Below are 15,748 nucleotides of genomic sequence, written 5' to 3' on the forward strand. Positions count from 1 at the left end.
AAGTAGTGATAAACTTATTGTTAATGCCTCTCGCCATTTCATCTTTTAACTGCTAGTAGCATCACTGTTACATGTAAAAATACAGTTATGTTCCCTCCCCTTGCATCGGTCTGCCTCCTTCAATTACTGTAAATGGCAACTGAGTGACGCTACCCATGACTTGCAAAATAACGGTAGCATAGAGGGTCACAAATCCATTCACCTGTGTATTCACCATCAGCAAGATTATGCTTTGCGGGTAAAATATGCTAATCTGTGGTCACATTGTACACAGAGAATAGAGGACAAATTTTATTCTCATTGCACTGCTTGATTAGGCTGATCTCATATCAGCAAACTTAGTTTTAATCCCATACTTCATGAATTAGGAAAATGGTTAAACCTTACAATACTGAATGTGTCAGAATTGTTTTATTAATGGGTGGCAGAGGGAGGGACGGGTTTAAAAGTTAAGAGCATCCAAAAATAAATGAAAAGGAAAATCTGGTAACATGTATAAACAATATCATCCATTGTTTATTTCTGCCATGTCAATAACTTAAATACATATTGTATAAGTCATGTACTTACAGATAATACAGGTCAGTTTATATAAACCCTTTACCAAGAATGACATGTACAGACACAACATGAAAACATTTAATCTCGTTGCATAATAAATACTACTCATGTCAGAAACATGATCACAATTTTCAACAGTTCCCTCCCAACCCCTCCCCCATCCCAAGATTGCCATGCAGCTCATGTGGTATGTAATTTGAGTTGAAGAGCAAAACAGCTTTACTCTGAAGTTCATTTCAGCCTCAATTATTCCTTAAAGAAATATTAAACTGGTTGTGACAGAAAATCAATTCAACATTTGCACCTGCAACTTATTTCTGATTTGGTATACTAGCAGATGGACTGCTATGGGTCTAGGTAGCTACTATATACTATGTAAATTATAAAATATGTTATGTGATTTGGTTTTTGAGTGATGGAGCCAAATATTATGACTGCCAAGCTATGTAGTATGAATTAACACCATACATTCACTGCTGTGGCATTGCTTGTTTCAAATTCTGATCAGCAAACTGTATAAAAATGTTAAAGCTTTCCATTCAACCCTCTAGATCAATAACCTGGTAACAAACTAAACACCTCATTAGAATTCTGAAACAACATATTACATATATTCATTTGTTAATCATTATGTCAATCATGTATCAAATAAGTAACATTTCCTAACATCTTGGGGATTATTTAAGTAATACACCAGCACTCTGCTGTTACATGGTTTCTTACAGACTGTAGTTTGTCCCTTTTTACAATCAATATACCTTGGCAAGTACTGACTTCATCATAAGTTAGCAACAAATATGAATGATTTATAAAAATGCAAAAACATAGGCAAAATCAGGCAGAGACCTTGACATATGTGTCAGGGCTTATGATATTTAAAGTAACTTTTGCTGGTATTCCTCAACTGTTCAAACATCATTCCATGTCATTGAATTCCAAGTCTAGTTAGACTGATTCTAGGTAAGGTATAACAAAGTTTTGACCATATAAATAACCTGGTTGTCTCTTCAACATTCTCAGTGAGAGTTGGTTGACAAGAGACAGCCTGTTAGTCAGCCCTGTTTCAATATACAACATACATGACTGAAAAACATCAGAAAGTAACTCTCTATTTCTGTACTTCTATGATACTTCTAGCGGTGTCTGATATGGAACACTCAACAATGTCATATAAGGCATAACCACTGAACTATCCACATCTTTACCCAAAAATATCCATATGAAAAGTTCCATAACCCCTTCAATAAACGCTAATGAATGTTCAACTGTGATAATAAGGTGGCATTTACAACAATGCTCATTAATATGCAATTATCTATAACAATACTATTGTGATCTACATCGAATACATTGCGACTATATTTTAGCACTGTTATGGTACTGTTCAGGTTATCACTTGTGACCCTTAAATTTTAATTTTTCTTGTAGATTAGGTCCAAACTACTTCATATCTTTTACATTCATCATACAAACCTTAAAATATCAAAAGTGTGTCAAAAGTTGTGATACATCCCCCGTTTCATTGTTTTGTAATAGAATGAGTTCTAAAGAAGATCTTAAGACACTTGATCTGGGGATATTGGAACAACTTGAGTTGAATATCAAGAAACATTTTATTTGTTCTTCAGATGACTGGTAGGGAAAATTGTCTTCTATTACATACTGTAACCAATTGCTATGTAAAATTGACAAACTGCTTACACAAAGGAAAACATAGCATATTATGTATACACCACCTTTGGTATTGTCAATATTTTAGCATAAACAACTTAGCAAAATGTAAACACCAAATCATTCCCTGATTTAGATTTGTCTGTTAGTTTGTTATCTAGTACCAATATAAAGATAAAATACATGCTTTTGCTGAGAGCTTTTCAATAGAGTATCGTTGTCCTGTTTGCAAAATTCATTGCATACTAACCAGTAAACAATCATTATCGATTAACCCTATATGGGTGGGTATACACTGGAATGAAATTTTCATTTTATCCTGTTCAATACAGAGTTTGGTTAAACCATCTTCTTTGGCAACATCCTAAGGTAACCAAATGCTACAAGCATACAATTTCATACCACATACCACAGTTTCAAACATTCTGAACAATTCATGTATTATAAAACTGCCTCGTTCCACACGTACATCATAATCACTGATATCACAGCACTGATATTGACATTAGGCATGCACTGTAAGTCAATACATTAATAGTGGCTTTTCAACATAGAGGGAACTATGTGACACTATTAATAGAATATCGTATCAACTTTACACAATGCTTTCTAAAATTAAAGCAGTAAGTCAAGTCTCATATCTGTAAAACCAGAGTGAGCATGAATGTGTCTTGCTGTCGTCTATGCACATCACATCTTAGTGACATGGGTAAAAAGAAACAATCAGTGGTAATGAAAGGCTACTATTGACCAACAATGGCATAGAGGCACTAAATATTTAAGGCAATGGGGATTTGTAGGGTGGGACATTTTACTGTTGACAACACTCATGTATAAAGTTGAAGGTTTACAGTCTTGTATAAAACCAAGGCCCTCTCACACAATTTAACAACTTAATCCTGGTCATTGGTAACTTTTCACACCCACACACCAAAGTGTGCATAAAATGTCTTGCCCAAGGACACAACGCAATGATCTGGCCAGGACTCGAACCTGCAATCCTTAGATCACAAGTCCACTACCTTAACCACAACGCCCAACCACTTTGTCCGGATTGCACAATTACTTTTTTTCCGGACCCTTTTACATGAAATGCCATCTTGTGTCATTTTAAATCAATCTCTGTATTGTTTAATGCAAAGATTCTATCAAAATGTTAAATTCAAACATTATTTTGACCCAGTAGCACAGTCTTCTCCCCCTCCACAAGCATTCTCGTTGAGAATGTCACTAAATATTCTAAGCAAATTCTCTAGCCCAAACACGAAATCTGAATCCGGTCCCTCATATGTTTCACCCCTTGTCCCTGAAAGTTCCCTGAATTCTGTGTGAGCAAAGTCAATCATTTTAATTTGAGCTAAACGACCGCCAGACTTTGGATCTTGGACATTATGATGATTTCTCTGCAGAGGAGGTGATGATGCTTTATGGTGATTTAAGTCTGGAATGTTTGAAGATGATGATGGTGATGAGATTGCAGGGTTTGTTCTCCTGTTTTTCCTGTTACAGAGCTCCTGAGTTTCATCCCGTATGAAAGTCTGTTTCCCAGAGTTATGTGAGCATTCCTTCACATCACTCTTCATCACTTTTTCCTCTTCAAGATCTCTGGCAGCCTCTTCTTCCTCTTCATCTTCTTCCAAGCCTGACCTCTCTGAATCCCAATCTGAGGCCAACCCTGAATCCTCTTCCCTAAAATCAAGCTCCTTTGTAGTTTGTGTAAGTTCCTCATGAAAGCCCAAATCTTGTTCTGTTTGGGTTCCACTTTTCACTATGTTTGGGTCACTCCCTCGATGAGTTTCCGTCCATGAACAGGACTGTGAAAACTGAGGAGATACGTTCGTATCAAAGTTACTCCCACAATAATTGTCAGAACCTTCATAAATAATGAGAAGTGAACTTCCAAAAAATCTATATGAGTCTAGTTCTGACAATGTTTCTATTAGTCCTTGAATTTCCTTCATGATGGCTTCTATGACCTCCACTCTGACCCGATTACCGTTGAATACAAATTCTTCAACAGCTTGACGGAGTCCTTCCTCTGATAGCCGCCTCCCGTAGTACTTATTCCTGCAAATGTATCGACCTTTGTCTGGTCTGTAAATCTGGGGAAGGAAATCAAAGATGAGTACCAAGAATTAAGTCTGAGACAGATTCAATTGATAAAAACACCGGATGGGAAATTGTCTGTGTTGCTAATATTTTTCAGCTTATATGCATCTATAAATAGCCCCAACATATACTTTCTACCCAGACTCTTTATTCTGCATTGCTCCAACAACTCTTCAATAATTTTGTTTCAAAAGGTTGGAGTTATCTCAGTTTTGTGAAGCTAGAACAGACACCAACTAAATAGAACTGAAACCTTTTATCTTATTCTGATTTCACAAACTGTACTCAAGCAAAGTTCTAACTCAAGTTGTAGATTCACATCGGACTAATGTCCAATCTGCAACAAGTGCTAATGTCAGGAAACCCAGCTGGACTACAGGATAAGATGTGCTATCCCAAAGTTTTCTTCAAAGACCTGCAAACTCTCAAAATCCCAAATGAGCAAAGAATAAGAAATACAGGCATGTTGGCAATATAACCTGCAACCTGTTTCTTACAACACCCAATTGTTTCTCACCTGCATGCCGCAAGCTCGTACCCCTAATTTAGCTGAAGTTGTACCCTCTACTTTTGCCATGTGTGATTGTTTCTTGGCCTCTGTGGCGTCATCTCCATAGCTACGGATTCCCATCTTGAGATCCAAAATGCAGGGATGGTGGAATTGATCTGCCACATTCTCTAATAATAAAAATTCTGTAAACATTTGTGTTAAGGCAAAGAAAGAAGATAAAAATCATATTCCATGCTCAATTATATTTTGTCACAAAATCACAGAACTGAATCTTGAGGTCACCTTCACCACCCCCCCCCCCCCTCCCCATTCCACTAATTGATGTTCTCCCTATCTCCCACCGCATTCCTATTTTGAAGTCTTTCCTATCCTCACCTCTACCGATCATCATTTCCCCCATCCTCCTGCTTCTTCCAATCTTTTTATTCCTCCTCACCCCCAATCCTCACCCCCAATCCTCACCCCTAATCCCCACCCCCCACCCATTGTTACCTCCTAATCCCCACCCATTTCAGTCTAGTCATATTACTCATTCAAGGATACTGTGCGATTGATCAGCTGCCTCTGTCTTCTGCATCTTTGCTATTTGCTGTCGATGACAGTGCATGCTCCAGGGGTTGCAACCGAACCTGCGGTAGCCACTCTCTGTTGACATATCTTCAAATAGATCGTCGCTGTCTGAATCTTGATCAATGCTTAAGCTGCCACCCTGTGAGAACCTTACCCTGTGGGGTGATAGAGAGAGAAATATTACTGTTTTAAGTGCATTAGGAGACAGGTAAGAGAGGAGTGATGTCAATATTAATGTTTTAATCAACAATTTATTATATAGGTAACAATTGAATTCAGAGTGAAAGATATTAGAAGCTACAGAATGCCAGAGGAAGGAACATCAGATATTTCATGACACAGCAAATCATGATTCAAATACATTCCCAAGTATGTTACAATCCCAACCAATAGGATTCATTACTTAACATATCAACAACAATATAAAAGCACCCTTCTATAAAACAACTGATTGGGATTAAACCTTTTGCCAATGTCAAGCCTCCTGTACGACACCTATCAATATTCTTCTGTATCCAAATTGGACGAAATGACCATGTTCTCAGTGGAGTCCAATATGCTCATACTGTTTACTGAAAGTAACATATTCTGTTTGATAGTAACATGGAAGTAGTTCGATCGTCCCGGGCTCCTTTTTTTTTCTTTTAAAAACACAATGGCATTAATGATTAAAACATGTTAGTTTACCTGTATAGAGGTTTGGAAATTTTTGACCTTGTTTGCGAATTATGCATTCGGGACGCGCACCCAATCTTCTTTTGCTGCTCGTTGGAGCTTGTCCAATGTTTCAAATGTTTCTTCTCTGTCGTCTCACGATTGTTGTTGGTTTTTCTGGGATATGGAAAAGCCACCATATTGAGGTAACCATCCCTGGCTTTCTTTACCACAACATCAGCAACACCTGAGATAGAGAGAAATGACACCTCAGTAAGATAATCAACACCTCAAATGACAATTTCTAAATGAAATGTAACACCTAATTAAACAAATGGTTCTAACATGGACTACTGTGCCTTAGATCCCAGAGAATTTGTTTTATTTCCAGATGCTATCATCTACACAGCTAACAGAATAATTCAAGGTCAACCTACACTACAAGGTCATATAACAATATATATATATAATGTATATGGCATACTACTATCTGTATAAACAGAAATTTACAGACTACACCAAACACCACGCTTAAGTAAAAACTGTCTGTGTATAGTTTGAAAAACAAATACTGTAGTTGACTATATTTAGCCTAGCTTTCAAGTATGGTTACACAAGCAGAAGCAGAAGCACGGCCAGTCTTAGTCTTTCTTTCTGCTTTGGTCCTGGGTTTTTTTATTCAGTAGGAAAAGGCCCGACCACAAATATCTGTGCCTGCAATAGAAATGTTTTTTTCCCCATTTTTAAGCCTTGCAATTTTCAATCAAAAACCCCCTAAAGAACTTGCACAATGGCATTCAGTTTCTGTTTCTTGAATTTTGTGGTACTGTAAATTATGTTTGCTAATACTGATATGATGGTTTTCTGAAGTAGACGAGTAAATAATAGTCAGCAAATGACCCAGATATGAGGCTGGGGTTGAATCTGTTGTGCCAGCAGTCATACTGTATTTAGTGCGAATCGTCTGCTACAGATGTATTCAAGGCCACACGTACTCTTTCATGGAATAAACTATGTGGTTAACAGCCATAGTTTGTAAAACAATTGCAAAAGGTCTGACAGTGTTCCTAGACAAACCCACTGTTTACACATATTCAATAACAAACAAACTGTTTACATAAGCCATTTGTATAATATCAACAGCTATGCAACATAGGTATAACTGCCAAGCATTTGGCATTAAGTTTTGAATCAGTACCTAAATACCTTTACACCAACTTCACTGTCAAGACTATGTATACTAGCATGTATGCTGCCTCTAATGATATACTGTGACTAGTCATGGAGAAGCAAGCAGGTTCCAGATGCTAATACTTTAATCATGTTATTAGCCATCTCAATACTGGTCAAAGTTAATTCATGCATACACAAGATGTCTGAGGTATGCACAACGCACACACACAATTGGCTATTTGCTGTTGGCTAATAGCCAACGTCTAATGAAGACCATCTTCTCACAGGCATAGCGAGTTCCAACTCTTGACAGCACAGAAGTAGCTATATACACTAATATAGTCAGTAAAACATAACACAGTGGGCTAGTGGAGGATGAATTACCAGAGATGTCAGGAGTAAGTATATAACAGACATAGTTATCGTGACCACAACGAGAATCAGGTGCACCGACTAACAATAAGTTTTCAAATTTCTGCGTTACCATGTAAGTTATTGCCATAAACACCTAAAAACAGCTTTCTAAGTTGGTTTTGATATAGTCTCTGCTGCTACTAGATACTAAAATTCCATAACAATATTCTTCTTTGGATTCCATAGTTACTAGTCAGCTTTCAGTTCAAATAACGAATGAGTCAAAATCTATGAAATGTTACTACTTTTATATATAAAGCATGTCAGGGTGACCAAATATTGAGAACAGATACTGGATTTTTTACCTGAATAAATTGCAATATAGTTTTGAATAATACTTGATAAAATGGTAAAATTGATATTTGGATTGATAAAAGTGATAAAAATAAATTGATATAAATGATATATGGTAAAATTTCAGAAAAATATGCTGGGTACGAATTCTCCAGTTTCATACTAAAACAGCAAACCACAACCTTAATGCCATTAATGCATTCAAGTTTCTATGAAATGTAGTAGCAAGATACAAACCTTTAAACTTTGGAACAAATTTGACTAGGTCTCTAGGTAGTTCATTGTAAAACTGGTATTCCTGGTCAATATGTGGCTTGCAGACTGTTTGTTTGTCCAATGCCAGGACTCCAACATGTCCACCGACCTGATGGGCATAAGGTGCCAACTCAATGCAAGTAGAATGAAGGGTCTCCTCGACCCCTGGCCCCACAAAAATCACCATAGTAACAAATTTATCCCATCTAATGCTACACTAGGGATTGACTCAAGAAAAAGTTTGCCCTCCTTGGCAAATTCAGAACAGTTCGGTAGGCAGCAAATCGTTGGTCCAGTTGTTATTTATCAATTCGATGCTACTGTGTGAAGTGAAACATTTGCCTCAAAGGCAATGGTGTGTCTTCAAATTTGCGATGACGGAGAACCTTCCCATAGGATTCCCTCTTCATTCATTAATCACAGGTGCCAATATGATCCTCTTGTAACTAGTAACCTGATCTTTTAAACGCTTCAGTAACATTTATCTCTTGCATACCAATATTGACAAAACGACAAGCCAATTACTGGGCAAGCAGCACTACAAGGATCTCAGTCAGGGAAGGCAGTCTGCCTGCTCCCGAAAAGTGACCTGATGGTGGGTTGAAGTTCAGAAAGTCTGTGAAATGAAGTGAAAGAATATAATAGCTTGATAAGATTTGTTTGCTTAATTCTAGAAACTAATAGGAAGACTGTGTTTCAGATAAGTGGACTCTTGGGTTCATTTCAGGAACAGATTTGTTGTTGATAACATGTTATGCAACAAAATTATGCAAATATAAGGAATGTTGACAACACTGAAAATTAGTAAAATAATTGCAACATATCATGATTACTGGTTTCAAAATGATTGATCTACTGTATTACTCCAAATTTACAGATTTACCAAAACATATAACACTTTGAAATCTGCTTCACAATGTACCCCTTGATGATATGTTGTTCGAAAAAATGAGATTCCTCTCAAAACCTCAAACACCTGAACAGTGAACACTACAGTATATAGTTAGTAAACTAAGATACTTGGAAAGGGATAAAAACATTTCATTCCCAGCAAAACTCTAAAAATACTGTACTGTACATCCACACCACAATTACAGCATTTCATTTAGTCCTACCCGCTTACAGTACTGTAAATACAACATTGTTAAATTCCACTTTAAGAAGTTATGCTGGTGGTTAAGAGTCATTATGTCTTCAGTGTAGATCACTTGCATTTCATTACTTCTTTTATGTATCATGGTGTTTATCCCATCATCATGTGATGATCATAAATTCATAATGTTTATTCAGGTGATGGCATTCACTTCCCACACAATAACATACTTTCTCTAACATTCTATCATAATGTGATGCAGAACTTTACCAAGTAATTCAATAAAGCAGTCACTAGGTGATCAGTTCTGACAACAATTCAAACTGAATCCTAGAAACTTTACATATCAAAGCTGATTAATTTACAAAGTTCATCAATAAACATCTAGTCTATTTCAGAGATAAAAATTTTGTACATTTGTAATAATTCTTCTAAGTGATTTCTATTTCTTGTAGGTCTCTGAGAAATGATATTTGAAGAAAGGATTTTTTTCTAAATATAATAAACAAGAGATAAGCAGCAAGGAAAGAGTGAAGTATTGTACGATATGATCACATAGTACATACCACTGGTTTCAAAATGATCAAAACTAAAAACATTTTTCACAAATTACAATTTTGCAACCACCATACCACAAAAGAACTGTGTGACAATTTCCTGTTAAATTTATTCATATAAAGGTAGAAGTTAAACCATTCAAGTTCCATCCTCCCCCCACCCCCACCTGTCTCTAAGATCAAGTTATGTGTGCTATCATGAAGATGTATCCTAAATGTTTAGTTTGTAATCATCCTCAATGTTTGTTGGCACCAATCTCTTGCTTCTAAGTTCTTACTCAGACTGATGCATACAGAAGCTCCAAAGAAAGGTTCAAGATGCCCAACAAGGCCGAGTGAGGGCAGTCACCTACAATTAATACAAGTGCTGTAGCTTATACTGTATGTACTATTTCCATTTCAATCACAACATGCTTTTGGCTCAAATGTTCTCTGTTTTATTTCTTTATTGCAACTCTGTTACTTTGTCCATGTGTTCAGACAATCTGATCTAGGGCACAGTATTGACAAGTATTGACAAGACCCACATTGAGCACTTAAAATTAAAAAGCCACCTTTTTTTGGTTTTAGCAAAGTACCACTTACAAGTTTACTAAAGTTGAAATATCGAGGTCAACTTGACACAGATTTGTGTTGAGGGTTATCATAGTGAGTGCTTGTATGTTAAGTTCAAACCAGGATTCCCTGAAGGAATACAAAGAGCATTAATCCCTCACTAGATGAAATAGAACTTAAACAAGAACAACAGACACATGCATGACATGTTTGAACATATATTTGTGTACCACAGGAAGATGACTGAACGGATAAGTCCAAAGCTCCGAGCATTAGTACAGTATGAGTAAATTAACCTTTAGTAGCTTACAAGAGTAATTTGTAACATTACAGCTCAGAGAGCCCTGGTTTAGAGAAACCTACTTCAATTGGTCAATAATTCACAATATTTTGATGCAAACCTTGTATAAATCATTGAGTGCTACAGTAGGTGTGATCTGAAGTCTTACAATGTAAGAGTGAAAGAACCATCAAAACACCATAACTCTATAATCCTGTTCAAGTGCATGGCATTAGGAACAATTCACTAGTACAATATTCCATGCTAACACCCCCCCCCCCCCCCCATCCCAATCAAAATCTCTGGAAACACAAGACAAATTATTATCTTTATTGGTTTTCACTTACAGTGATCATGTGTACGGTAATTATAAGGTAGAACATATTATTCAGGTTTACAGATTGAGCCATACAGTACCCTGCCTCATCTCTTAGCAAACTGACCTACAGTTCCCCCTGGGGCCCCTCCACCCCCCCACTGTTTGGACAAACCAGGGGTTCAACTGTAGTTCAGTTTGACTGCACAATCACAGATTTAATTGCATTCCAGACAAAGGCTTTGCAGTACAGTACAAGTCTACAAGAGCTGTTTTTGAATTCAGCAGCGATGCTGTTAATAGCTTCATCTTTGATGGTATGCGTCAGGTCACATGACCAAAATGAAGTCACACTGGTAGGACATCAAGAATCTTCTAAGAATTTCAAAGCGGTGATTATAAATACTGTGGTACAGATGATGAATGACTTAAGCACTAGCCAACGTTAGAGACAATAAGAATCTTCTAAGAATTTCATTGCGGTGATAATAAATACTACAGATGATGTATGAGACAATGTAGAGACAATTTACTACCGGCTGGAATGGAGTTCTGTCATAGCTGTTACATTCCACTCAAGTGACAATCAAAATAAAAGAGCTCTTTAAATAGTTAAATTAACCCAGCTGTGCTTTGTTGACCAAAGGGTGAGCTATTCTTGTTCCTGGAACATTAAATATGTATGACGATGCTTCAAGGAAGAGGTAGTTGCTTGCTCATGCTGGAGTCACATGCCGAAACACGAGTCTTGAATGACTTCACAGACTTGGTGTTGGTGACACTGCTGCTAAATTTAGAACCAATGTTTCGGGGAAAATAATATCCACAATTCACTTATACTTTCCCTATGTGCAATAAATGAGATATTTGTGTGTCACGGTATGTAAGAGAGCATAACGATGGTGGGGGGGGGGGGGATGGCTATAGGAAGCATCCTCACCAAGTTTTCTATTGTAGTCCATACATTAAGCAGTGTTATCCATGTATCCATTGTGTATAGATCTATATATATGCATGTATCCCTTATTAGAGGTCTACTAGGCGTAATATGTTTACATCATTAACTGTTTGTTACTATGATGATAAGGAAACTTGATTGTGTTATTCTTAAATGTTCACATTTACATCTTTGTTCCTTTTTCACATCCATCCATGCAATACCTTCCTTAATATGGAAACCAAATCAGAATAAAACAGCTAAACTGCTCTCTCTCGAAATACCTGAAGGGATATACCAGTAGCTGAATTGATCATTAATAAAACAATACTAAATACGAGGAGGGCATCTTTAGGTACAATTTCATACTTCTTTGTTTGGTGACTTTAAATGACATTTGTACAGTACTACTCTACAACAATGACATGGGCTTTTGTATCTTAACACCGGGATCCATGTACAGAATATATGCAGTTCATCCAAACTTTACCTCAGATGACTTTTGAACTCAATAACAACCACAAATGTTTATGTGACCTCTGGTGACCTAAAGTAACCTTGGCCTCTTCAACAAGATTTTTGTACTTTAAGTACAAAGTTCATCAAAGACTTATTTGTAGTTATGGTTTCAGACTTTGCCAAGCTCTGTTGACATCAAATGACCCTCTAGAAAGAACAATTGGGTTTTTGTAGTCACTCAAATATAAATTAGTACATTATATCATGAAATCTTTCATACATTCAAGTTTCATTTTATTTTAATTAGTAGAAGTAGACTCTCCTGAGAGATCTTGGAAATAAATCACTTGACACTAGGGTCACAAGTTCTATTGTAAGGCCATGGATCCTCGACATCAAAATCTTATGAATCACCCAAGTCTTGTTCATTAAGCCTGTAAACCAAAAATTGTTTGAACCTTTTTCAGTGGAACTGGTATAGTACACTTCAAATACAACCTTTCTTTACTAATGAAGGTTTATCCCAAAATGGTAATAAACCATTTAAATTACATTAACCCTGAACAAACATGGCTTGTTTTTCAAAATCCTGATTTTGAAAAACATTCTATAGCAACAAGGAGCATGTTATTATACCATTTCCTCAATGAAGTTTTGCCGACTGCATACTGTATATACAGTATGCAAAATAATGAAAATATGATCCATAGCCAAGTCACTTCCTTTTCCATAAGGAGGTAGAATCCTCAGTTTCTGTGAATTTAATACTTTTTATCAAGGAAAACACCTATCTGTATGTTACTAACTTAGACCAATTAAGAGTTCCAAGCAAATACATAGAAAATCAAATTTCACTTTAAAAATGACATTATCTGTTGAATTTCCAGTTCTAGCCAACAAAAGAATATTTCAAAAGTTGGGACCAAGTCCCATTTTGTGCCAGTCTAATTCTTCCATTTATTTTTAGACCCCACAGTTAAAACTGGAGGTCCTAATAAATAGAAAAATCCAACTGGCACAATATGGGACTTGGTAGACAAGTTTCACTCAGTGTGATTGACCTATATTTCTGCGACAAGAATGTTCGATTCTGAAAGTAATGCAAACCGCAGATGTAGCCACAGTCCTAATGTTACAATCATTAGTTCTGTAACTAAGATATATGTTAAGTGTTGCTCTCAATATACTATGTGAATGACGAAACAGTTGAACAACTGAGACTGTGTGAAACTCTGTTACTAACATTAACATTAATAAATTAAAATAAGTAAGGGATATTAAGTGTAGTTTTGAGAAGGAAAAAACAACTTGTTTTAAAAATAAAATGTTAAATGGAAGAAATCGACAGGGACTCATGAGATTTGATCTGTGTATCCATGACCTGCTCTTGACTTTCACTAATCATGCTAACATTTGGACATGTCGAAACTTTCTAGTCTTTTTTTAATTTTACAACTATAGACTGTGTCATGTCCTTTAGCCTACACACTACAGTATGCTTTGTACTATATATTACACGTATGTAAACCAGTATTGTTATAGATTGTAGTAGTAATCATTACAGCAAAAATAACACTTAACAGATAAAGTAATAAGCCAACTTTTTCCTGCCTACAATATCAACGTTTTCCGAAAACTTACTGTTGTTTAGTTTTGGATACAATCGCCTGATAACACTACCACAGTGGCACTGACTAGCCTAAGCCCGACTTAGTGCACTGTAGCCTTTGGTCAGCACGTAACACTAACACTAGTATAGTAACAACAACGATACAGAACACTCTAACGGAAATAATGAAAACTTGCAGGATAATTCGTCTCCAAAATCCTTACAACATTAACTGAATTCACCAATCTAATGTAAAGTCCACAAACCTGCTAGTACCTTCACCGAATTAGTTTTAATCCACAGCGTAAATACAAATTCTTAAAAACATCGCAGTTTTCGTGCTTGCTGGTGTCACTATTGAACCTGTCCCCGAATAATAATTAATTCCGTATGGTATAACGTCCATTGTGTGCAAATGATATGAATTAGTTGCTCCGGTACAACGTTCTACAATATGTTCACCGATACTGGTATAGCGCCCCAACCAGTGATAACGTATTGCGAAATATAACCAGAAGTCTATGTTTGCGCAAGCGTCGTGAGTGGTTATAAATATTTATGAGGTAATTAAATACGTTCTCTGTAATTTAGGTATTCACATGGGCTCCCCGATTGTTTTAATCGAACAATCGTTTTCTCTCACATGTACAGAACATGATGGACGTTATAATTGGAGCAACCGGCAGCCGGGTTTGATCGTTTGCTGTCGGATTATGGGAGAGCACAAATCATTCTAGCGAATATAGGTCTGAAAGATGTTTTAGTCACATATTTTCTTAGCAGCGATGGGAATTATTTCGAACGGAGAGCTGTTAAAATGTTCCAAATTGAGCTAGTACTCTATGCAAATAAACATGCCATAAATTCAACGATGGTGTATCACGCTCAAACATTTGTATGTCTAATTTCGCCAATCTCATAATATTTTCCTTTACTGAGAGATACAATCGTCTAATTGAACTGCATCTCAATGCCTGGAAATAAGTACCATAGAACCGCTACAGACGGTTTTGTCGTAACTACACGTCAGTAGGTTCACAAATCATTTCTCTACTACTGAGTTGGCCCCATACCTTCCCCAAACCCCATTCACCTTCCGTCGACTCGGGATTGTCAGAGAAGCATTTTTCTATACCCCGGCTGGTTACAAAAAGTTGGGCAAACATTTCCACAACACTGGGTTCCGTCATATTTTTAAAAAATTAACATATATTTATGATAATTACTGTCTGCATTTTTCTTATTTTGGGGGAAAGTTTAGCCAAATTTGGTTGGATACATATACGTTGCAATATGCGGTGGGGGTAAACACAGTACCAGTACAGCTTAGCATAGGCTATGCGAGTTGATATCTTCCCATGTTGTGCTTTGGTCTTAGTTTCCGAAATTATAAGAAGATTGGTTGTATACGGATCAGGGATGCGTGAAGTCAGGCGGTTGTCACATTCTAGACTTGATCGATCAATCCTTAATTTCAATTTTAAGATTGACATGTTTTTCAGTTGCCAGCTGTTTTTCTTCTCGGTCGCCATGATATATGCCTCGACCTTTCGTACTAGCTGACGAAATACAATGTTGAAGTTGATCGAAAGGTTGATATTGGAAAAGCCACCGATCCAATCTTAGCAGAAATTGAAAGCGGCTGTCGACATACATTATCAAACGTCACAACCGTTCTTACATGGAGCTGTAACTGCATCTAGCATGGGATAAGTATACACAAAGAAATT

General features: G+C 36.7%; 2 protein-coding genes across 3 annotated transcripts in view; one reads left to right on the forward strand and one right to left on the reverse strand.

The window, feature by feature from the left end:
* LOC139958617 (tRNA endonuclease ANKZF1-like) overlaps positions 1-15,748 on the forward strand; it is a 28,863-nt gene that overhangs the window by 438 nt on the left and 12,677 nt on the right. The gene's annotated exons all lie outside the window — the stretch shown is intronic.
* On the reverse strand, positions 488-14,909 carry LOC139958622 (inositol hexakisphosphate kinase 3-like). 2 transcript variants are annotated; one of them, XM_071955826.1, is made up of 6 exons: positions 14,285-14,909; positions 8,195-8,828; positions 6,110-6,323; positions 5,396-5,577; positions 4,859-5,034; positions 488-4,334 (listed from the first exon to the last, which is right to left on the reverse strand). In XM_071955826.1, exons 2-6 carry the CDS (start codon positions 8,397-8,399, stop codon positions 3,402-3,404), a joined length of 1,710 nt encoding a protein of 569 aa, XP_071811927.1. In that variant the 5' UTR covers positions 8,400-8,828; positions 14,285-14,909; the 3' UTR covers positions 488-3,401. The 2 variants fall into 2 exon arrangements, with proteins under 2 accessions (XP_071811927.1, XP_071811928.1); XM_071955827.1 differs by lacking the exon at positions 14,285-14,909 and adding an exon at positions 14,051-14,251.

Source organism: Apostichopus japonicus, chromosome 18 (assembly GCF_037975245.1).
Source record: "Apostichopus japonicus isolate 1M-3 chromosome 18, ASM3797524v1, whole genome shotgun sequence".
Taxonomy (NCBI): Eukaryota; Metazoa; Echinodermata; class Holothuroidea; order Aspidochirotida; family Stichopodidae; genus Apostichopus; species Apostichopus japonicus.

Excerpts from the sequence above, each read along its gene's own strand:
- LOC139958622 (XM_071955826.1), bottom strand. The coding sequence starts at position 8,399 with ATGGTGATTTTTGTGGGGCCAGGGGTCGAGGAGACCCTTCATTCTACT. Across the intron at positions 6,324-8,194 it reads ATTTGTTCCAAAGTTTAAAG|GTGTTGCTGATGTTGTGGTA; the intron begins GTTTGTATCTTG and ends TCTCTATCTCAG. Across the intron at positions 5,578-6,109 it reads ATTTCCAAACCTCTATACAG|GGTAAGGTTCTCACAGGGTG; the intron begins GTAAACTAACAT and ends ATCACCCCACAG.